General features: G+C 41.6%; 1 protein-coding gene across 1 annotated transcript in view; it reads right to left on the reverse strand.

Annotated features, from left to right (window-relative positions):
* Positions 1-25,215, reverse strand: part of LOC136872414 (growth arrest-specific protein 1) — a 120,175-nt gene that overhangs the window by 18,429 nt on the left and 76,531 nt on the right. Inside the window, exon 2 of the mRNA XM_067146232.2 lies at positions 4,281-4,560. Within this exon, the coding sequence (XP_067002333.1) occupies positions 4,281-4,547 (267 nt within the window). The 5' untranslated portion in view covers positions 4,548-4,560. The remainder of the gene's footprint in view (positions 1-4,280; positions 4,561-25,215) is intronic.

The raw sequence follows: 25,215 nt of genomic DNA on the forward strand, positions 1-25,215 counted from the left end.
ATCGTATATTAAAATAGCAGTTCTCCGCGGCAGAAATGCACGCCAATGCCATGTAGAGCTGCGGGAAGCATTAGGTGTGTTAACAAAGAGAACATCGTAACAACATTTCGGAGAGAGAGGTGTCACACGTTAGCGATATACATGCAGCGAGTGGTATTTTCAGCGCCTGCCCCACCGCTGGCAACGCACAGCGGGCACCTTGCGTGATTATTTCGAAGGTCTGTAACCAGTGGAGACCTGTCCTTTGTACGTAGCCTTGTGTATTCTCTGTCTATACCATAATAAAACAATGATTACCATTGCCCTGTATTCTGTCACTTTCCTACGAGAATCACCTGAAGTCAGAATTTGTCCTCAGGCACTATGCATAAGTACATGCCCTATATTTCCAAACGCATATCTTAGATTTTCCGTGTTGTCTCCCGTTCGCGAGAAAAAAAATTGTTGCCATGACTTATGACACGACCCTCGTATCTTAGGGCCCAGAATTAAAAACGGAATACATTAACCCAAACCCAACTCGAAAAGATATTTAAAAATTTCTAAACTTACTGATACAATGACGCTGCGGCGAATTCAACTTTTAAGTCATTTGAAATTAGAGAATAACACCAGACTTGCTTATGGAACACACAAATTTCTGCGAATCAAGCGCACAAGATCAAAGTGATATAAACAAGTAGAGAAAGTCCTAACTGAATTGGGATCACCAGATCTGCAGGACAGAAGTGTAATGAGGAAAATAGTTCTCACAAGGGTATTTGAGGAAGATTAGAAGAAACCAATACGACGTACCTGGTCAGAAGGGTAGAAATTACAATAATCGATGAAAAAGAAGAACTATAGGGCAAGGAAGAAAACTCCGCGTGGTCCTAAGTGAATTGAAACTTGTGAAGAAGCGCTAGCAGAAAGAGCAAAACTATGACAAAATGGAAATGGTCTGGAAAGAAAGAACACGTTGAGCAATTCGAGCAGCAAAGAAAAGAAATATGTAGTACTACACGATCTTTGAAAAATAATAACTTGTTGACATATACGATAACTGCAAAAAAGAATGCGTCTAACCCAGGGCCTCTCAGGGTGCATGCGCGTGGTGCATGCACTGTGCACGGTGCAAAAGACGACATGGCTTGGTTGACCAGAGTGCGGACCCCCCACTCCTCGATTTGGAGCAATAGCGCTTACTCTCTCTTTCCTCACGCCTGTCTCGCTCGCTCCGCCTGGCTCCCTCTGCCCCACTTGCGCCGTAGCGCTCCAAATCCGGGCTGACTTGAGCCGAGTATAGGCGAGTTGAGCCGAGCTTAGCCGAAGCCCAGAGACGAAGCGTTGATCCGAGCCATGCCGAGCGGCAGCGATGCACAGTGCACGGAACTCTTGCACCTCTATCTGCACGCGTGAGATTTTGGGCGTTTGAGAGGCCCTGGTCTAACCAATACCGAGAACTGTGGAATACTAACATAACACTTCGATCAATTTCTGAACTGAGAAGAACCGAACCAAAAGTTAGAATTTCCAGAGATTCATAAAAATCTAGAAGCAGATCCATCACGTACTGTTGAAGAAATTAAAAGAAGCAATTATTAAAACTCTTAAAGAAACAACAAAGCTGGTGGAGAAGACTCCATTACAGCTCAACTTATAAAATGGTCTCAACCAAAAAACATATATCATAAAATCTTATTTGAGGAAACCTCGAAAATGGAGAACATCCCGGAAGAAAGGGAAGTGGCTGTTATACATAACAAAAGTAACAAACAAGATGTCAACAACTATAGAGGTATATCCCTTTTGCCAGTGCCTTATAAGAATTTTCAGCAATATTACTGAACGGGGTGTAAGCAACTCTTGACAGTCATTTGGGTGAATATCAGAGTTGATTTAGAAAAGGCAGGTCTTGCTCAGAACAGATATTCAACCTGAAGTCCATAATTCATCACAGATTAATGAATTTCAAAGATATAGTAGTAACATTCATCGATTTAAAATAAATGGCTTTTGACTCTGTTGATAGGGAAAATCTAGCTAAAGTAATCCGAGAGTTTGGAGTTAAAACAAAACTGGCAAACCTAATCCATGAAACCTTCACAGACACTATATCAAAAGTAAAATTTAAGGGTGAAGTATCTAAATCATACAGAATAAGTACAGGTGTAAGGCTGTCACTAATAAAACTGGGAAGAAAGAGCAGAGGTGTTGGGAAATAATGAACTGTCTAGCGTTTGCAGATGATTTCTCCATACTTCCACAAATGCTGACGAATGCAGCATCTCTTGGAAGAGATAGCCAACAGAAAAGACTTAAGAATTTCTGTAGAAAATCCAGAAAACGCTCCACAATTTCTAACAACAGAAATTGGTCGAATAAGAAACAATTCAACAATTCAAGACAACGGTATGGAAAAATCCGCTGTAGAAGAAAGTATACACAAGATGGAAAGAGCATTCGATGTAACTAGGAATATCTACAAGAAAAAGTGTTTAACTAAAATCTTCAAAATGCTACACTACAGCACAGTAGTCAAGCTGAAACACCTACACATGATTGAATGTCTAGTACTGAATTACAAGCTGAATAAATTAGAAGTATTGGAAAGAAAATACTCGGTCCTCTAAGAACTACAGAACTCTCTAAATCATGAAGTAATGATGAAATATATCGGAACACAGAAAACATAACAAAAACAATACGGAAATGGCGACTGATATATTTTGGACATTTGTACAGAATGGATGAAACCATATTAACCAAAGAGATCTTCAAATATTTTTGGAACAAGAAGTCAACAACAACATGGATTCGTGAAGTCAAGAAGGATTTTAAAAAGAAACTATATAAGAGCGGATCCCGTGAGTTAAGCAACATTGGGCGTGGTCAAGATTTGGATGGGTTGCCACGCGCTGTTGGTGGTGAGAGAATGGAGGAGGGGAAACGAACTGGCCACCTACCGTACGTAAACTCCGGCACAGGCACACCTCTGCGGAGGTTCGGACCTGCCTTCGGGCAGAATACACCCTTACCTTATATAAGAGGAGAAGAAACAATAGAGAAAGGTTTTTAGAAATACAGTGTTAAAAGTGGAAGGATTCTAAGATCGGAAGGGAAAGAAAACACGGTGAAAATAGTACGAGGAGAGGATAAGGAGACATAGAGAGATGATGGAGTATAGGATGGTAAAGAAGGAACAACAAAGGATTGGCACGTGGTCTCTAGAAGACTCTAACGGAGAAAGGAAGAAAGAAAGAATAAAGAATACAGGCATATCGAACACTCCAGTCTCAAGTCAGGCAACGGTTGGTTTACGCGCGCTTTCTTTGTTTCAAATTCGTTGATCTCATTCTGTATTCTGGTTGCTGTGTTATATCAAAATTCAGGAAGAGGACAGCAAGACTGTTGACTCTTTTGCGTAATGGTTTATCGTAAATGAGTCTTTTAAGCAGTAGAAAGAGTGCTCGGCCAATCATTTGTTTGCTTTGGGTGACAAAAATATTCGTAATGCCACCTCTAATTGGGAAGCAGGTGTTGTATTTGGTTTTGAAACAAAACTCCATACATTGCATTTAAGGAGGATGTTTTGACTTTGTTGCATTTAATATATACTTTAAAATAAACCACGTTATCACTAAAAATTCTTTTAAGTCATCTTTATAATGCTCTTGCAGTTTTCCAGTACGATTTAATAAGTTCTTTAAGGTTATCGCACGAGAATATATGGCTTTAAAAAGTGCTAATGATCGCATTCTGGCGACGTGGCATTACTGCGAACACAAAATTTGTCATTGTACTGTTGCCAAACCGTTAATTAACTTAGAGGTGAATTTTGCCAACGTTATTCATATCCAGTTCATTGTGAGACAAGTTCGTGTTCTCTTTTTAGGAGTTGTGAATACAATGATTAAAATAGAAAATAAACAGTACAAGCTTAAAAACTGCCCCTTGAAATCCGTCGTCCTAGGTAGCTGCCTATTCTTCCGGCCGAGGTGGCCATGCGGTTTGGGGCGCACAGCTGTGAGCTTGCATCTGGCAGATGGTGGGTTCGAACCCCACTGTCGGAAGCCCTGAAGAAGGTTTTCCATGGTTTCCCATTTTTTTGCTAGTGGCTTTACGTCGCGTCGACAGAGATAGGTCTAATGGCGACGACGGGATAGGAAAGGCCCAGGAGTTGAAAGGATGCGCCGTAGCCTTAATTAAGGTACAACCCCAGCATTTACCTGGGGTGAAAATATATATGTAGCCTGACTTAACAGATCATGTCAAGAAGTACAACAAAGAAAATGTCTTACCGAGATAAGTTCTTTGCCCTCTTCGGCGGAGGTGAGTGCGATGAGGGCATGTTGGCACACCTCGGGGCAGTGTGAGGCGCCGGAAGCGCGCTGTACTACGCCCGAACAGCCCAGCATGTAGTTGTTGAGGGCCATACCACAACCTGTGCGGTACGCACACTTAAGACGAGCTTCCTCGCAAGACGTCCCGGATCCAGTACCGGCAGCCATGGGCACCGTCAGTAGCACCGAGCACACCGCTACCGCCGTCACTGTCCACCCGAACATCACCCACTCCTCGCTGGAACAATCAATCAATCAATCAATCAATCAATCAATCAATCAATCAATCAATCAATCAATCAATCAATCAATCAATCAATCAATCAATCAATCAATAAATAAATAAATAAATAAATAAATAAATAAATAAATAAATAAATAAATAAATAAATAAATAAATAAATAAATAAATTTATTTATTTATTTGTTTTTCCTGTAAATGAGCGAATCGTTTGTCCGAGGCAGGAGTTTGAAGTAGTATGGGACGTTTGTGAGGTAGGTAGTAGCCTCGTTTGCCCCTGGGCTTATACCACCCGCCATGCTTCAGGCAGCATGTATTCATAATGTGGCGTAAGCCAGGTCGGCTTCTATCTTTATAGTAAATGAATATTAATTAATTAATTAATTAATTACACACGATGTTTGCGAGCTGAGAGCAAAGAGCCGTATGGAAGGCAGGGATGAATGTCTGCAGTACGTAAAATTTGTTTTCCCTGTAAATTAGCGAATCGTTTGTCCGAGGCAGGAGCTTGAAGTAGTGTGGGATATTTGTGAGGTAGGTAGTAGCTTCGTTTGCCCCTGGGTTTATACCACCCGCCATGTTTCAGGCAGCATGTATTCAATATGTACGAAGCACTTCCAACCACGTCACTGTACTGCAGCTGTACACATCACTTCGCTGCGTTTTCGGGACGCATGCAAGCGTAACGTGCAAGAAACAATTCTAAGTACATCACTGCACTACAGCTTCAGGGAGTGCGCATGCATAAGTGCATGAAAACTTTCTACTTAGAGACCTGAACGTTTTCACACTGGAAAATATAGTAATGTATTTTAGCAAAGCCCGAAATCGTTCATCATTAAATACTACCTGAGCTACATATATCAAATTTTCAACTTTTTGTTTTAATTTTGAAATAGGGCATTAATTTGTTGTCTTATGTATTCAGGGCAATAACCAGCAGAGAAAAAGAGAGTACTTATCTCCCAAACACCCTGTATAAATGCGAAATACTACTCGCTCGCTCACTCACTCATCGCGACATCTCAGGAATCACGTATGTTTCGTCCTCAGTCCTAAGGCGGATTGGATCCTCAATATCTCCACCATTGGCTGTCATAGATGGCCAAGGCATCACTGAAGAGGCGTACTAGGGGATTACCAATGATACTGAAATTCGGTGTGGAGGTTCCTATTACGTAATAAGTAATAGGTAAGAAACCGTTTTTAACAAAGCAATCCATAAGTGGTAAAAATAAGGGGTGGGATGAGGAAATGGAAAACGGGGCAATGTTTCGGAGCGGCAGGTCTCAGGCTGTTATGATAGTTACTCTTCATGCCGCTTGATGGCTAATATGATAGTTAATTGTTATCCAGCTTGGAAATGTTCATAATATCCCGCCTGGGCTTTCTCTGGGTTGTGGAAATCGCATCATATTTTGAGATGAAGCAGTTGGCAATTTTGCTACCGAGCGAGCTTGAGGAGTTCAGTAGTGAGACATTCGTTTTTGCTAGCGGCTTTACGTCGCACCGACACAGACAGATATTCTGGCGACGATGGGATAGGAAAGGGCTAGGAGTGGGAAGGAAGGGGCCATGACCTTAATTAAGGTACAGCCTCATAATTTACTTCGTGTAAAAATGGGAATGTATGTGACGTGAAACAACTCTAGGAAAACCATAACGTTCCAAAACAAAGTCGAAACATTCTCCCACGGATGCTCCACTCTACTGAATGTGCAGTTCAGAGACATGGATTTCCGTTCGGTATATCTCTGAAAATAGCTCTCACTGGAGTTCTTTGTTTGTCAGAAGTAAGGAGAATGAAAAAAATGTTAAACTCTCATCTTCTTCCTATTTTCCTACCCCTTTTCCCACACCTGTGGAGTCGCTGGTGCGAACTGCGTCGCATCTGTGAATCTGGCCCTATTTTACAACCAGATGCCCTTCCTGACGCCAACCCTATATGGATGGATGTAATCACTATTGCGTGTTTCTGTGGTGGTTGGTAGTGTAGTGTTTTGTGTGAATATGAAGAGGAAAGTGTTGAAACGGACACAAACACCCAGTCCCCGAACCATTTTTGAGAGAATATTTCCTCTAAATGATTGGCTTGAAGAATGGACAAAGAGTCGAGTTATGTACAATCGATGTTAATCTAAAATGAAAGATATTTAAATATTTACAAAGTACACAAGTATACACAATAAAAACTGTACAATCCTATGTAATACATATTTACATAAACAACGATATAAACAAAGGAAAATACATTTAAATACAAGAGAAGAAACAGTAAAGAACAAAAAGGAAAAGTAAGTTGTATGAGAAATACCATAACAGAAGGAAGGAAACGATACGATGATTCTTGTTGATAGATAAGGCATTAATCGTTGCTAGAATACGTACATTAAAGGACATTTGGGTGAGAGAAACCAGGGAGTAAGTAATATGGAATAGGGTCTTCATTCTGGTACTACGGAATGGGACGTGGAGGGGGAATAAGGAAACTAATTCTGGAGACCTAAATAAACCATTAGCTGCTGTGTATAGCAGCTTTAGGTCGACTACTTTCCTTCGAGTAGAAAGAGTTTTGTGTTTTAGTTTCCCAAGCACTTGTTTAGTGCTCTAGTTATGACAGGCAGGGAGCCTGGCTCTGACGACAGCACAGAAAAAGATTCTACACGACCAAAGTGGCTGAGATTTCAAGAAGCAGGAATGGGCCAGACTGGAGAGGCGTATTCCAACAATTGTTAAGATATAGGAAACGTAGAATGCTTTGAGGGCTTTTACATCTGTAACGTCAGAAAAGCTGTAGAATAAACCAAGGAGTGACATAGCACGTGAGGTGACCCTGTTTATGTGCGAGACAAACAACAGTTTACTGTCAAAATGCACTTCTAAGTCTTCATGATTATAAGAAATTCTAATCGGTTGGTTCAGTAGGTGATATTCTTGTAGAAAGGGTGATATACTGTCCACATGTTCAATACAATAAAATGTTACAACTTAAATTAAATGTCCTGTCTACACATTATATTTAAGGACATGTTTCGATCTATGTTAACGTCATTTTCAGCTGATGAACAAAAAATAAGACCTACATATAAAACAGTAGCACATAAGAATAAAACTAATGAAGCCGGCCCCGTGATGTAGGAGTAGCGTGCGTGCCTCTTACCCGGAGGCCCCGGGTTCGATTCCCGGCCAGGTCAGGGATTTTTACCTGGACCTGAGGGCTAGTTCGAGGTCCACTCAGCCTACGTGATTAGAATTGAGAAGACATCTGACAGTGAGATAGCTGACCTGATCTAGAAAGCCAAGAATAACGGCCGAGAGGATCCGTCGTGCTGACCACACGACACCTCGTAATCTGCAGGCCTTCGGGGTGAGCAGCGGTCGCTTGGTAGGCCGAGGCCCTTCGAGGGCTGTAGTGCTATGGGGTATTCCATAAAAACTCAATTTTGTTTAAAATATTTATCATCTTCCAGTCTTGCTGTGATTAAAATTAGTGCTCTTCTGACTAGAAATAGGCTACAGGTGGACAGTATATGCAAATTCTTCTTAAGAATTTTTTAAATATATATGAACCTTATCTTTTCATCTAAGGAGAGGCCATTCTCAGAACGTTTGGCATTTGCTGTAATTAGGCTATCAACTAAAGTCAAGAGTAGATGTACAGTAGAGTGGAAATTCCTTTAAATGAGCCAATGTTTAGCTACGGACAGCTACATGTTACCGTGTCTCATATGAGTGCTAGCGTAATGTTAGGTTACAAGAAGGGAAAAGAATGAATAAAAACGTGGTTTACACAGAAGTATTTAAAATTTCCCTCTTATCATAACCCGAAATGGTTTTAATGTTCTGTGGGGAAGAAATTTTGCCCCCTAACCCTGTAACCTGCTGGAAGCCAAGGAGATCTCCCATTTAAGCACCCTTAAATGCCACTGACCTTAGCATGTACCGAACAGCGATCTTGGCAACAATAAACAGTGATTAACCAATTGTGCCACCTACGTCGGTTTTAACCGTTTCTTTCTATGTGCATTGTCCTCAGAATTAGCCTCTTGGCGTTTGTACTACAAAGTAAAAGCATTACAGAATATTTCATGCAAACATAAGACACGCATCGTCCTACAATACAGAAGTGTGTACTTAAATAATACGACTGTTAACTGGGATTAACATCCCGAAGTATGCAACAAATTAGATGTTTCGCAGATCTAGTACATATTTATTTATTTATTTATTTATTTATTTATTTATTTATTTATTTATTTATTTATTTATTTATTTATTTATTGCCAACCCTAGTTTCCACCATCGGCTTACAGGCAATAAATACTACAAAATACACAGAAACAAAAAACAAAACTTTAGACAAATAATCTCTAATCTACGCCCCTTAAACTACTAACTACATGCCCTTCTAATTTAGTGGCGTCACCCAGGCGGATAACCATACCATGGGCAACGCCACCCTACACTAAACAAACCATATCTACTATAAAACCACTAACTCCAGTACTCTAACTAATTTGGTGACGCAGCAGAGGCGGAAAGCCGGACCATAAGCTGCACCACCTTTCACTAAAACTAAAGTTATACTACCTACATCTAAAAACAAAAACAAAAAGAAAAGCAACTGGTTGATCACGGCATCCCCTGGTAATGAGGGCCCTTCCACCCATGATGCCGCTATGAGCCACAGCCGTAGGTCAGATGACATACCCACCTAAACCTCTATCGCAATCTAGTACATGCACTTCTTTAAAATCCAGTTCTAGCCTTTCAGGCAAGCAACTCAATGATGAAAACATGCTAGGGATATGAACTACGAATTTTACGTAAACAAAAATAGAAATGAAAAAAATGAAATGGCGTATGGCTTTTAGTGCCGAGATGTGTCCGAGGACTTCGGTTCGCCAGTTTCAGGTCTTCTGATTTGACTCCCGTAGGCGACCTGCGGGTCGTGATGTGGATGAAATGATGATGAAGAGGACACATACACCCAGTCCCCGTGTCAGGGGGAATTAACCAATTATGGATAAAAATTCCCGACCCTGCCGGGAATCGAACCCGGGACCCCTCTGACCAAAGGCCAGCACGCTAACCATTTAGCCACGGAGCCGGACATGTAAATAAAATATAACTGGAGAACCCAGTGCTGCCCCTCAGCATTCGTTATAAATAGGTTGGATAACTCGTGTATATCTATGGAGCCTCCGTGGCTCAGACGGCAGCGCGTTGGCCTCTCACCGCTGGATACCGTGGTTCAAATCTCGGTCACTCCATGTGAGATTTGTGCTGGACAAAGCGGAGGCGGGACAGGTTTTTCTCCGAGTACTCCGGTTTTCCCTGTCATCTTTCATTCCAGCAACACTCTCCAATCTCATTTCATAGCATCTATCAGTCATTACTAAATCACTTTGGGAGTGGGGACCCCATCGTACTAATAGCCTATATCCGTTTCATTCATTCCATTCCTGACCCGGTCAATGACTGGAAAACAGGTTGTAGGTTTTCATTTTCAACTCGTGTATATCTGTCGTAGTCATATTAGTTTGCCTGTGCTTTTCAATGGTTTTATGAACATTTAATAAGCGTTATAGTATACCGAAGTTCGTAGTCAGAATTAATCTATTCTGACATCATAATTCTGTCTATTTGGTAAAAAAATGTCCTGCAGTTCCTGATGTAAGGCTGGGTGTTGTGCCATAGAACGCAATGGTATTTTCAATCACAGTTCTTCTGTCTTGTGAGCTCATAGGTTAGTCTCGAAGGAGCGTTTTTTGCCACGAGGAGAACTTTTTCTGGTGTAGCTAGATTATCGTTCGATAGGTGTTCCCAGATAATGTCTAAGGGGTATGTCATGATGGGATCTGTTTGTACGTGGAATTTTGCTCTTGGCAGCATGTAAGTTATTAGGAACGTTCTGCCATCTGTTGACTATATTGAGGAGCTGAGAAAGGTCAGAGAATCAAAGAAGATCTAGCAGAGAATAGTATTTTTCCTTCATCAGAGGAAATGTATTCCCTGGCTTGACAGCTAGTAATCAAACATGACTGCATTCATTGAGATTAGTAAGGATGAAAATCGCATAAGCGAGCTTGATAGCTGCAGTCGCTTAAGCGCGGCCAGTATCCAGTATTCAGGAGATAGTAGGTTCGAACCCCACAATCGGCAGCCCTGAAAATGGTTTTCCGTGGTTTCCCATGTTCACACCAGGCAAATGCTGGGGCTGTACCTTAATTAAGGCCACGGCCTCTTCCTTCCCACTCCTAGCCTTCCTTGTCCCATCGTCGCCATAAGACCTATCTGTGTCGGTGCGACGTAAAGCAACTAGCAAAAAAAAAAAAAAAAAAAAAAAAAAAAAAAAGAAAATCGCACAGACTATATCAGAATCTTAATTAAAGTGTTAGTCGCTGAGCGACCGATAATTAGCGAATGTATTGTGGGTTAGGATAAGCCTTCGCCTGCAATTACTGGAGTGACCATTTAATGATTTTGTTTCATGATCACTCAAAGTTGGCTGAAAGAGACCTATCAATGTCTCATGATTCACTGGCAGGTAATTCCGGAGAGATAAAACAAAAATAAAGCAAAATGGTCCAGTAGAATGGACGCACGTATTTGCCAAAGCTGTTTTTAGTAAACGTTTCATACATAAAGTATGAGAATATATTTATTCCTAAAAATTACAATCCTTTTCTTAATCATCGTTACCCGGTCGATTATATTAGCGTATATGTTTTACCACGGGAAATCTTCTTGATAGAGGATTTAAGACTATAAATGCCTCTACAGCAAACTCCGGCATACGAGAAGCTGTTACGAGAACTACGAGAGAAAAGGGACTCGATCGTGGAAAGCTTTTACAGTACAGACGCACTGATAAATAAGGATTGGATGAAAGAGGAATATGAGTTGAGACATTTGGTGACACGCTTTGCAATACACGGCTTTCATCACCGTATCTGTGCCAAGAAGTCCTACCACCGGGACAGCCAGGAGTGTGTATGTGTATTGTGCAAAGAACAGTGTGATACATATCACGTAATAAAGTGCAAGAAGAGAACAGTCTCTCTGAAGCAATGTTGCTCTGAACAAAGTGCTCCTTGAGTGAATTGTAATTTACTTGACGTAATATGTAAATTTTGCACATTGTGCGCAATAAAATTTATTATTATAGTAGCAGTTTGCCTTCTTGCTAACTTGAGTGAATGCAGAGTTTCACTTAAGCCTTTATAACTACATTTGGTGTGGACATTAAAACAAAAATCACAAAACGCCTGAGGATATTGAACCAAGGAACTCATTACAGAAAGAATTATGTAAATATGTTAATTTGACTAGGATATTAATAAAAAAAGAAAATTAGTAAACATACAAGCGGTTTTTGGCTGTTTTTCCGGAACTGCATTTAGGTGAAAGTGAATTTCGAAAATGGTCTTTTTAAATTTGACCAAGGGGTATCCAAGACTCAAAATGTGAAATCTTTTCAGGCCCTTTTGTCTTTCGTTTTCGGGCACAATTGAAGAGGACCCCTACTTCGAATGCTAAGAAATATTTTCAATATTAAATGGTACAATATCCCTTGCACGTTTGAGGGCATGTTCCTTGTCAGAAGTTGCTCTGCGAGATGGAAACCGATTTCAGTAAATAGGGAAGTAATGTAATTCAGTTCATATCAAAACACCCACACCCTCATGCGTGGGAAGTAGCTTGTAATTACCATAATAAGGCACTTTCTAAAACGTTTTATCTTCATTTCTTGGTGCTTTCAAGCGGATAAGGCTCCTTCTTACGAACATGTTTCCATGTATGAATAGGAAATGCGCACGCTTATTTTAATGCATTATATTCAACGAAAAGGAAGGGAAATTAATGACAGCTATTTAATCATACGCAAAGAAACTTCCTTTGGGTAGTGTCAGAGCGAAGAAGGTTTTAGATATTAAGAATCACACATGGTAATACTGGATAATTATCTGAATTATAAGAGAGATGTCTAGTGTCGTTTGTAATACAAGGTAATAAATCATCCCTAGCTTCCTAACCTGCCCACTGAAGTAGTAGAAAATATGCCCATGGCATGTGCTTGACAACCCAGTGGTTGCACTTGGGAAACAGTAAAATAGCACAGTATTCTCTGCCATTGTGAAATTATTTATTTATCTTTCTTTCCCTTTGTTCGTAACTACTGTAGGTTATTAATTATGCATAAATTTGTTGTAGGATTCAGGATCCTTGTAGTGACTTATAAATGTTATGCCTTTCAGCGTTCAGTCTGCAAGCCTCTGTGAATTTATTAAACGCCGTCACAATCCTCTATTTTGTAACCAGGTTTGTGGCCTCATTTTGTTCTACAGTATAGGCTACCTCCTATCTTTAAATCGTTAGAAACTGAACCTAAACATCGTTGTCTCGGTCTCCCTCTATTTCTCTTACCCTACAAAGCAGAGTCCATTATTCTCCTAGGTAATCTATCCTCCTACATTCGTCCCCTGTGCATGGGGGCAGTAGAATAACACCCATGGTAACCCCTGCCTGTCGTAAGAAGCGACTAAAAGGGGCTCCAGGGGCTCTTAACTTGGGAGTGTGGTTCGTGACCACTGGACCCTCAGCTGAGCGCTGGCATTACTACCACTTACTTGTGCCAGGCTCCTCACTTTCATCTATCTTATCCGACCTCCCTTGGTCAACTCTTGTTCTTTCCCGACTCTGACGGTATTAGAGCACTCGAGGCCTAGGGAGTCTTTCATTTTCACGCCCTTCGTGGCTCTTGCCTTCTTTGGCCGATACCTTCATATTCCGAAGTGTCTGGTCCCTTCCATTTTTCTTCTCTGATTAATGTTATATGGAAGATGGTTGCGTAGTTGTATTTCCTCTTAAAACAATAATGACCGCCACCACGTCCTCCATTCACCTCACATGACCCCACCACCGAAGCCGGTTTAGGCGTGCATCTTCACCCATCGAGATCATTCCTAACTTAGCTTTTATCTCCTCATTCCGAGTATCCTCCTGCCGTTGTTCCCACTTGTAATAAGTAAAACAAAATAGTTCTGCATTATTCATCACAAGAACGGTTCCTTGGATGAATGGTCAGCGTAGCAGCCTTCGACTCGGAGGGCACCGGGTTCGATTGCCGACCGAGCCGGGGGTTTTTAAGTTTATTCTGATTAATTCCTCTAGCTCGAGGCTGAGTATTCGTGTTCGTCTCATAACAAATCTTCATTTACATTACAACACATCGCACTACAAACACGCAAGAGTGAATTCATCGCCCCATGTAGGGTTGGCGTCGAGAACGACACCCAGGCATGAAACATGGCTAAATACATGCGAAGTACCACCCCAGATAATTAGGAAAAGAGGCCAGAAAGAAGAATATATTCATCACACCCGTTCCCAAAAATGCGCGATGTAATCGGTGCGTCGATGGTACATCCAAAAACAATACAAAACATCCCTAATTAACATACTTCCTAAGGTCGAAAGTTTACGAGTTATGTCTGTTTAAAATATCAGCTAGAGCAAAGGGGATATTTCGTATTAATTTTCAAGTGAGGAATTCTGTATTAAGGTCTCGCGTCATTTAATCATCACAAGTTCCATTATGCCTGTAATAATAATAATAATAATAATAATAATAATAATAATAATAATAATAATAATAATAATAATAATAATAATAATAATAGGTATGGGTATGGGTAGGAAGCGACCGTGGCCTTAATTAAGGTACAGCTCCAGCATTTGCCTGGTGTGAAAGTGGGGAAACCACGGAAAACCATTTTCAGGGCTGGCGACTGTGGAGTTCGAACCGACCATCTCCCGAATACTGGATAGTGGCCACACTTAAGCGATTGCAGCTATCGATCTCGGTCAATAAAAACATTTTACCAACTTCTTTAAAATCATTTCTAAGACTAGGAATACAACTGATAGATAATTGGCCACCCTGATGACAGTACTAAATACAGAAGTGTGGAAATGAATATGAAAATACAGTATTTTTTTTTTTTGTAAAGTAATGTAGTTAGCACAGGGAATGCGGACAGGATTTTAAGAAGAGGAATATCTATTTGGCAATATATATTTCCCCTAATATAGAAAATTGTACCTATTTTTATCAATACTAGAATGTCTGTTTTAAATACCCTATGCAATGAATGATTTTATGAAACTGTTTGAGGAGTTAAGGTAAATCAAATATTCAAGAGAAAAAGGACGTAATTTGGAAGATGTAGCAGGATTTTGTAAAAGCACCAACATATTGATGAGTTGAATAAATAATGAATACTGTTCGTATTACAGATAAACGAACTATTTTACCAGGTGAGTTGGCCGTGTGGTTAGGGCCCCGCAGCTGTGAGCTTGCATCCGGGAGATAGTTGGTTCGAACCCGATGTCGGCAGCCCTGAAGAAGGTTTTCCGTTTTTCACATTTGCACATCAGGCGAATTAAGGCCACGGCTGCTTCCTTCCCACTCCTAGGCCTTCCCTATCCCATCGCCGCCATAAGACCTATCTGTGTCGAAACAAGTGAGTTGTTATCTTTAACGTACGACAGAGGGTTTTAATGGATTAGATTAGCGCTGAGGTTCACTCAGCCTCCACCAAAAATGAGTACCAGGTAAACTAATGGGGGAAAAGACGGCCAGCCACCAAGTGCCGAGGTTACGGATAGTGGAAGACATTACCTTCCACCCCTCCCAGGGCCTTCATGTCCTATGCGGAGGTGACTGAAATCCACAAGTACTGTATGAGATCTGTGAGTTTCGTGCGATCCACACAATACTGATTGATGGACAGCTGGTTTTAAAAGAGGGTAATAATAATGATCCTAGGTAGGAAAAAATGACATTAAAATTAATTACTCTTCAACATTTTAAATTCATTCATCAGCTTTAATATCAGGATAACCTCCACATTGATCTTTAAACTAATATAGCACTTCTCCTGGGATTTACTGCCGCTTTACCTCAGTAGGGTACTCCATATCGTAATATAGGGAGACCATAAAAGCTTTCGTCATCAGAGCTGTAAAATCATGAATATGTTTTTATGTCATATTAATACTCGTGAGACTAAAATACTGCGAAGTCTGGAATGCAGGGCAGATTAATGCAAATCGTTGTTAATATGCCCCCCTTCATCGTTCCTTTCACCACTACCTACAGCAGAGTGAAAGGTTGGGCTATAAAATTATAAAGAGAAATAACACAGAGAGAATACACTTGTCTGAGAAAACTAGCTGGGAATGGTGGTGGTAATTATTGTTTTAAGAGGAAGTACACCTAGGCAACCATCCTCTATATATCACTAATCAAAGAGAGAAAATGGAAGTGATCCGACTCTTCGAAAACTGAAGATATCGGCTAAAGAAAGACAAGGACCACGAAGGGTGTGAAAATGAAAGAGACCGGGCGAGTTGGCCGTGCGGTTAAGGGCCCGCAGCTGTAAGCTTGCATCCGGGAGATCGTGGGTTCTAATCCCACTGTCGGCAGCCCTGAAGATGGTTTTCCGTGGTTTCCCAATTTCACACCAGGCAAATGCTGGGGCTGTACCTTAATTAAGGCCACGGCCGCTTCCTTCTAACTCCTAGTCCTTTCCTATCCCATCGTCGCCATAAGACCTATCTGTGTTGGTGCGACGTTAAGCCACTAGCAAAAAAAAATAAATGAAAGACTCCCTAGGCTTCGATTGTTCTTAATACCGTCAAGGTCAGTAAAGAACAAAAGTTGCCACGAACCTGCTACGCAGGCGTAGCAGGGGAAGAGGTGAAACTCCCACGTGGCGCGTCCCAGGTGGCGGATAGGGGGGTCCTAACCGGCTTGCCGGCGGACTTGAGGGAAATAAAATACCTCTCGCGGACCAAACACACCCCCCCTGTGGGTGGGGGAGGCTGACGAATAATACACCCACGGTATCCCCTGCCTGTCGTGCGAGGCGACTGAAAGGGGCGACCAAGGGATGAATGAATTAGAACCATGAAACTACTCTTCATTCGTACCATCATGCGGGGAACACCACGGGTTGCATGTACTTGCGAGTAGTATCACTAACATGGTACGAAATATGTTTGTGATTCGTTGCAGTAAAAAGCCTGGCCTGGTGGATTCCAGTACCCGTGCGTTGTACCCATGTGGGCAACACCGCGGGTCTGGGCGTAGCCTGTGAGTTGTACCACTATATGAGCGACACCGTGGGTCTGCGTTGCCTGTGATTAGTACTCACTATGTGCGGAACACCACGGGGCCCTTGGGACCGGCACCCGTGACTAGTACCCTAGGTGAGGAAACTCATCGGTTTTCGTTGGCTGTAAGTGGCGCCATTGTGTGCGAAATACCATAGGTCTGCGTTACCTGTACGAAGTACAATACTTGTGAGTAGTACCATCTTTTGTGGAACACCGTGAGTCTTCGCTACTTCTGATTAATACCCCCAACATGACACATACCATGGTTCTATTTTACTCGCGACATGTACCATTCTGTGGGGCCTTAGACGTGGATTTTGCACCCCCTTTAGACACCAAGCATCATTGTGCTTTATAAGTGGTTCCTTTGTCGGTAATAATGTTATTTTCGTTCTCTATTGAATCCGATCCACTGGTTTTTGTTTTTGTTTGTTTGTTTTGTGTTTTGTTGGGTTCCTGTCCATCCATTCATTCTTCATGACATTTTTTATTTTTATTTTGGTCAGTGGATGCCTTTCTTTCATTTCGTACCATTAGGGGCCGATGACCTTCGATGTTAGGCCCCTTAAAACAACAAGCATCATCATCATCATCATCAGAACAAAAGTTGATCAAGGGAGGTCGGATAGGATAGCTGAAAGTGAGCAGCCCGACACAAGTAAATGGAAGCAATGCCAGGTCTAAGTTGGGGACCCCGTGGTCGCCAAGCCATGCTCCCAAGTTACGATCCCCTGGGGCCTATTTCAGTCGCCTCTTACGACAGGCAGGGGATACCGTGAGTGTTATTCTACCGCCCCCACCCACAGGGGGGTAGCTGCGAATGTAAGAGAGCTCCGTGAACTAGACTTTCTTCGGTTAGAGCCCAGGCGGTAAAGGTAAGCTCGGTTCACCCAGACAAGTTCCAGCGACTCGTCAATGAACAGATACGTGAAATAATGATGGGGTCAATTTCCTTCGGTAAAAGCTTTTGCTGCCCCTTTCTTATCCAACAATACTTTGTCAACTACATTCCTTTCTTATTTTTACGGTATAATAATCTGAATAGAATAGAACAGATTACTCCCACCCCCAGTTTCGAATCACCTGAAGCTGGGGAGGCAGTAATGATTTATTGTAATCCAAAATGTGTTTTGATACATGCATTCTTTTCCTTATTACTATTTATCTATGCCCGCCTCTGTGATGTAGTGGTTAGTGTGATTAGCTGCCACCCCCGAGAGGCCCAACTTCGGATCCCGGCTCTGCCACGAAATTTCAAAAGTGGTACGGGGGCTGGAACGGGGCCCTCTCAGCCTCGGGAGGCCAACTGAATAGAGGAAGTGGGTTTCGATTCCCTCCTCATCCATCCTCGAAGTAATTTTCCGTGGTTTCCCACTTCTCTTCCAGGCAAATGCCGGGATGGTACCTAACTTAACGCAAAGGCCGCCTCCTTCCTCTCTTCCTTGTCCATCTCTTCCAATATTCCCATGCTCCCACAAGGCCCCTGTTCAGCACATCAGGTGAGGCCACCTGGGGGAGGTTCTGGTCCTCCTTCCAAGCTGTAACCCCCCGATTCAAAGTCTCACGCTCCAGGACACTGCCTTTGAGGCGGTAGAGGCGGCATCCCTCACTGAGTCGGAGGAAAAACCAACCCTGGACGGTAAACAGATCAAGAAAGAAAGAAAGAAAGAAAGAAAGAAAGAAAGAAAGAAAGACTATTTATCTATTACTACATTAAAGTGGTGGTGGTGATTATTGTTTTAAGATCAAGTATAACTAGGCAACCACCCTCCACATAACATTAATCAGAGAGAAAGAATGGAAGGGATCAGACACTTCGAAAAATGAAGTTTCGGGCAAAGGAAGGCAAGGGCCGCGAAGGGCGTGAAAATGAAAGACTCCCTAGGTCTCGAGTGCTCTAATACCGTCGGGGTCGGAAATGAACAAGAGTTGACCAAGGGAGGTCGGATAGGATAGATGAAAGTGAGGATCCCGGCACAAATAAGTGGAAGCAATGCCAGGACTCAGCTAAGGACCCCGTGGTCCCTAACCCACGCTCCAAAGTTTAGAGCTCCTGGGGCTTACTACATTAAACATTACAATTAAACGTATTAACTATTTCAATCCATTTTCTAAATTGTAGTTTTTCTCTTTAAATATTTATTGTCCTATACGAATCTTACCCTCCTTAAGTTGTATTAGTGCTCACTTTCGTGTCAGTAGTCTTTACAGAGTTATCCTTTTTTTTTCTTTGGTAATGGCTTCACGTCGCACCGACACGGATAGGTTTTATGGCGACGATGAGATAGGAAAAGCCTAGGAGTTGGAAGGAAGCGGCCATGGCCTTAATTAACGTACATCCCCAGCATTTGCCTGGTGTGAAAATGGGAAACCACGGAATAGAGTTATCCTACAATTACAGCATACATTTTGAATGAATTGAATGACTGAAAGAATGAACGAGTGACTATATGAGTAGATGAGTGAAAGATTTCATGATTGCATTGTGTTCGTGTATGAATGAATAAACACTCTTCTCACCCAGTCACAAATAGCCGCCAAATGGAGAGAGAGCAATATAATAATAATCTGATGTTTATAAGAAAGAACGTGACAGATTTGGCGCGAGAGAAAAACAGCAGCTGATACGAGAGCTACTATTTTCATGTTTTGGTCCACAACTGGAATATCGTCGTTGTACCTGCAAAAGCCACTATGTGAAATATTTTAGCTAGGTACAATATTGTGCGAATATTGTCAAGGAATTCTCACTCTTCATAATGTATGTGCTGCGGGTCAGTATTCCTTCAAACATATTATCACATAGCGCCAATATCTCACGCGCGCAAACCGAGGCGCAGAGGTTCTGTGCACCGTGCATGGGTCCGACTCTGCTCGGTTCGGACTAGCGTTTTGTCTCGGGGCTTCTCGACTCCGATAGTGGTTCACTGCGCACCAAGTGAGGAAGGGGGAAACAGGTGGAGGGAGGAGTAGGGGTCTGCACTCTGGTCTACCTAGGGAAGTCGTCTTTTGCACCTTGCATCGCACAATGCACCGGTGCATGCACTCCGAGGTACCCTGATTAACAGCGGTTTTCGCACGCGTAATGACGAAATATTTTAATCTGCGTATGGATTCATTAATTAATAAACACTCAAAACTGAACTAAACGTGCAGATATTCAATGTTATATTTATTACAAGTACATTTCCAATATTGAATAAATGGGTAAATAATGTACAGTATACAATCACAATTCTGATTACCGAGCAAGCGGCCACGTGGTTTGGGTCACGTAGCTATCAGCTTACATTCGGGAGACAGTGGGTTCGAACCCCACTGTCGGCAGCCCTGAAGATGGTTTTCCGTGTTTTCCCATTGTCACACCAGACAGATGCTGGGCTGTCATCTGCCCCTGTATGTTAATCAAGGTCATGGACGCTTCCTTACCACTCCTAGGCCTCTCCTATCCCATCTTCGCCATTAGACCTATGTGTGTCGGTGTAACGTAAAGCCAATTTGTAAAAAAGGAATCATATTTATATAGGGAGAGTGACAGTTTTCAGACAGAGATCGTACCTAATCCACGTCAAGAGCAGGAGGAGGAGGAGAGGGAGGAGTAGTAAGAGGAATAATAATAATAATAATAATAATAATAATAATAATAATAATAATAATAATAATAATAATAATAAGAAGAAGAAGAAGAAGCTTGCTTCTAAATTTCCGAACCATAGACTATGTACTGTAGACGTTTTAGTATGTTTAAAAGAACTAAAATTTTCGGAACTTCACAGTCTTCTAGTTCAATCATTCACAGTTAGGGCCCAATTCTTGAAAACTCGCAAATGACCTATAGGGCGTCGGTACGAAAGACCTACACCAGACCTTTTCGGAGGCCACACGCCATTATTATTGTTATTATTATTATTATTATTATTATTATTATTATTATTATTATTTCTTCGTAGAGGTGTTTTAGGGACCGCGTGCCAATTTCAATGCCTTATCCTTTGTTTGTTCCTTCTTCTTTCTTCAATACTCCATCTTCTCACTTTGTCCCCTTTACCTCTCTTCGGGCCATTTTCAGCCTGTTTTCTTTCCCTTCCAAACTTGAAATCCTTCATTAAAGTATGAAGGCTTTCACGGCCGGTGTCAATATAATAAAAATCTTCCGGACTACTGCTGCGTCGAAACGTCTGGGAGAAACGAGAGGAGTGGACCACGGCATAATAGCTCGGAAGATTTTTATTATATTGAAATCCTTCAATTTTTAACAATCCCTTTCTAAACACCTCTCTCTGTTGTCTCTTCTTCTTCGTCTCTTCTCTCTTTTTGTTTCTTCCCAAATCTTTCTTGACTTCATGGATCCAGGTTTTTGTTGACTTTTGGTTAACCTGCCTTCATCCATTCTGTATAAATGTACAAAAAATATAAATCTCCTCTTCCGTACTGACTCTCTTATATTTTTTATGTTCCGATATGTTTCATCATTACTTCTTGATATTCAGAGTTCTCTAGCTCTTAGCGAGCCGAGTACTTTCTGTATAATTTTTCTTTCCAGTACTTCTAATTTATTCAGCTTTTAATTCAGTACTAGATATTCACTGACGTGTAGGTATTTTTATTACTTTCTTACAAGCGAATGGACCACCAAGGATCACGCTACAACTTCATTTCTTTCTCTTTGGTCGGAGTTTTCTCTGTGTCCAATACTCCTTTATGGGTTCGCTGGCCTGCTTCCGTCGTTCATCTGTCCAGGCTCTTCCGGTCTTTCTAGTTCTTCCTGCGGCTTGAACACCTTCCAAATTCTTCAGTGTGCTCCTACACGTATTCCTTTCTTACAGATGGTATTCCAAGATGCTTAACCTTTCCATATCCTTCTTCGTTTCCTTAATCCATGCTGTAGTGGTCTTTTTTCTCCAGAAGTACTCAAATATCTGTTGGTAAGTCTGTTTGGGTTCATTATGTACAGATGTCCAAGAAACGCCAGCCTCATTTTCTTCATGGTCTCTGAGATTCTTTCCATTTTTGGTAAACTTCTTTGTTGCTCCAAAGTTCCCATCCGCTTTCAGTTTGGACAGCTCCCATCATTTTCTGAGGATTCTTCTTTCCAGGACCTCTAGCTTCCTCAGCGTGTAGTTCATGGACAGGCATTCACTGGCATGCAGGCATTCTGTTTTGACCACGGTGTTGTAATGTTTTAAATTTGGAATTCTAGGATAAGCACTTCTTATTGTAGACTTTTTTGTCAAGCTGTATGCTCTCTTCATTTTTGAGGTCCGATCGTCCACTGCAGCCTTTTCTAGTCCATTCACCTGTATCGCCTCACCAAGGTACTTGAAATTCTTGACTCTTTCTGTCCGTCCTATCTCTGTTTTCAGGAATTTTGGTCCATCTTTGATGTTCGTCACGAATTTGGTCTTTTCTGCTGAGATCCTCAGTCCTGTTTGACTGGCGATTAATTCCAAGAGGTAAATCTGGATGGTTGCGACCTCTGGACTTTCTGATAGTATAGCAAAGTCGTCAGCAAAAGCCAAGCAATTGACTTTAATCCGTCCTGATTTTATCCCTACACTGATCGGGATTTTCCCTTGATGTTAAAGTTCTGAGTTCCATATTCTCACTATCTTTTCTAGGACACAGTTGAATAGGAGTGGGGATAGTCCAACCCCTTGCATCACGCCTGTCTTGATTTCAAATGATTGTGAGAGATGCCCGAAGAATTTTTCTCTTGGATTATATTTGGCAGTTTGGTTTTGACTCCCAATTCCCTAATGATCTTATCCAAAGTCTCTCTGTCCACCGAATCGAAGGCTATTATTATTATTATTATTATTATTATTATTATTATTATTATTATTATTATTATTATGTTCGCTAATGATCTTATCCAAAGTCTCTCTGTCCACCAAATCGAAGGCTATTATTATTATTATTATTATTATTATTATTATTATTATTATTATTATTATTATTATTATTATTATGTCCGAGTCGTTGGCCGAACGGTCAGCATACTGGCCTTCGGTTCAGAGGGTCCCGGATTCGACTCCTGGCCGGGTCGGGGATTTTAACCTTAATTGGTTAATTCCAATGGCACGGGGGCTGGGTGTATGTGTTGTCTTCATCATCATTTCATCCTCATCACGACGCGCAGGCCGCCTACGGGTGTCAAATAGAAAGACCTGCACCTGGTGAGCCGAACCCGTCCTGGGATATCCCGGCACTAAAAGCCATACGACATTTCATTTCATTATTATTATTATTATTATTATTATTATTATTATTATTATTATTCAAGCAATTATCCATTGTTTTACAGTAACCAACCGTGACATGATAATACTGCAAACAACTGGACGGGAAAATTGACTTACAAATTACTGTTTAACTACATAACATCAGCGTGTCATTTCACTATATTACCTACAGCAGCTTGAAAGTTCAAAGCCATAACATTATTACTGTCAGAATTATTTATTCTTTGGTTGCATGGAGATCACATGTATATTTTAATGAGCAATCTAGCGGACATTCTCCAGCCCTGCGCCGGTCTGTTCGCTCCGGCCATTAAGCACACAGGTGTTCGTCGTTCAGCCAACCCGGAGATATTATTACGGTGCAATTTCTTTACAGATGCGTGTTTGCTTACCACTAATGATTTTGAGTGCCCTCTTTTTTTATGAATCCCTATCAGGATTATTTCGTTCTGTCCTGTCAAGAAAGTTGTAAATGATTGTGACGTTATTTTTTCTGAATTCTGGTATTAAAATTCCCATTTTTCTCTAGTGTTCGTGTATGTATGAATCATGTTTTAACCTGTCGTTGCGGGATTGATTTTTTTATAAGAGCGTAAAACATTTCTTTATACACTTCCTTCAGCAGTAACGCCATCTAGCAAGCGAGTAATGGTAGAATTGACAGAAAATATCTCGCCAATAGTCATTCCATGTATTGTTATCGACTATCAACGCCAGTTATTTCGGAAGGTCGTGAAAAAGTATAATATCCACGAATATCTCCGTTACTGTTAATGTTCCTCATGCGGTATAAACCAACATACATACATACATTATCATTATAGACTGTTATGCCTTTCAGCGTTCAGTCTGCAAGCCTCTGAGAATTTACTAAACGTCACCACAATCCTCGATTTGCAACTAGTGTTGTGGCCTCATTTAGTTCTATACCTCTTATCTTTAAATCGTTAGAAACCGAGTCTAACCATCGTCGTTTTGGTCTCCCTCTACTTCTCTTACCCTCCATAGCAGAGTCCATTATTCTCCTAGGTAACCTATACTCCTCCATTCGCCTCACATGACCCCACCACCGAAGCCAGTTTATGCGTACAGTTTCATCCATCGAGTTCAATCCTAAATTAGCCTTTATCTCCTCATTCCGAGTACCCTCCTGCCATTGTTCCCACCTGTTTGTACCAGCAATCGTTCTTGCTAATTTCATGTCTGTTACTTCTAACTTATGAATAAGATATCCTGAGTCCACCCAGCTTTCGCTCCCGTAAAGCAAAGTTGGTCTGAAAACAGACCGATTAAAGATAAAAATGTGGACTTTTTTTACAATAATTTGCTTTTATCGCACCGACATAGATAGGTCTTATGGCGACGATGGGATAGGAAAGGGCTAGGAGTGTCAAGGAAGCGGCCGTGGCCTTAATTAAGACACAGCCCCCCAGCGTTTGCCTGGTGTGAAATCGGAAACCACAGAAAAACATCTTCCGGGCTGTCGATAGTGGGGTTCGAACGGAGTATCTCCCGAATGCAATCTGACAGCTACGTCAACCAAAACCTGCAGCCACTAGCTCGGTACAACTGTTATTATGTACAGGTTTTCCAAACGGCTAATATAAACGAAGAAATCCGGCATTTCCTTTTTTGGACCCCTGAATATTGTTACGCCACCATCTTCTTCTTCTTTTTTCTACTTGGCAGGTTCGATCCTGGCTCAGTCCGGTGGTATTTGAAGGTGCTCAAATACGGCAGCCTCGTGTCGGTAGATTTACTGGCACGTAAGAGAACTCATGCGGGACTGTCTCCGAAGACCGTAAAAGTAGTTAGTGGGACGTAAAACAAATAACATTATTATTATTATTATCTTCTTTTTCTACCACTTTCCCCCCAACACCTGTCGATTTGACCCAGTTTTATGGCCAGACGCCCTTCCTGACGCCAACCCTATATGGAGGGATGTAATCACTATTGCGTGTATTTGTGGTGGTTGGTAGTGTAGTGTGTTGTGTTAATATGAAGAAGAGAGTGTTGGGACGGATACAAACACCCAGTCCCCGTGCCAGAAGAATTAATCAGAAGCGATTAAAAATCCCCGACCCGGCCGGGAATCGAACTCGGGACCCTCTGAACCAAAGGCCAGTACGCTGACCATTCAGCCAACGAGTCGGATATTGCTACGCCATCGTATACTGCTAAAATAGTATAATATAGCAGGGCGTAACGCACTTAAGTGCTG

This window comes from Anabrus simplex, chromosome 4, assembly GCF_040414725.1.
Source record: "Anabrus simplex isolate iqAnaSimp1 chromosome 4, ASM4041472v1, whole genome shotgun sequence".
Lineage (NCBI taxonomy): Eukaryota > Metazoa > Arthropoda > Insecta > Orthoptera > Tettigoniidae > Anabrus > Anabrus simplex.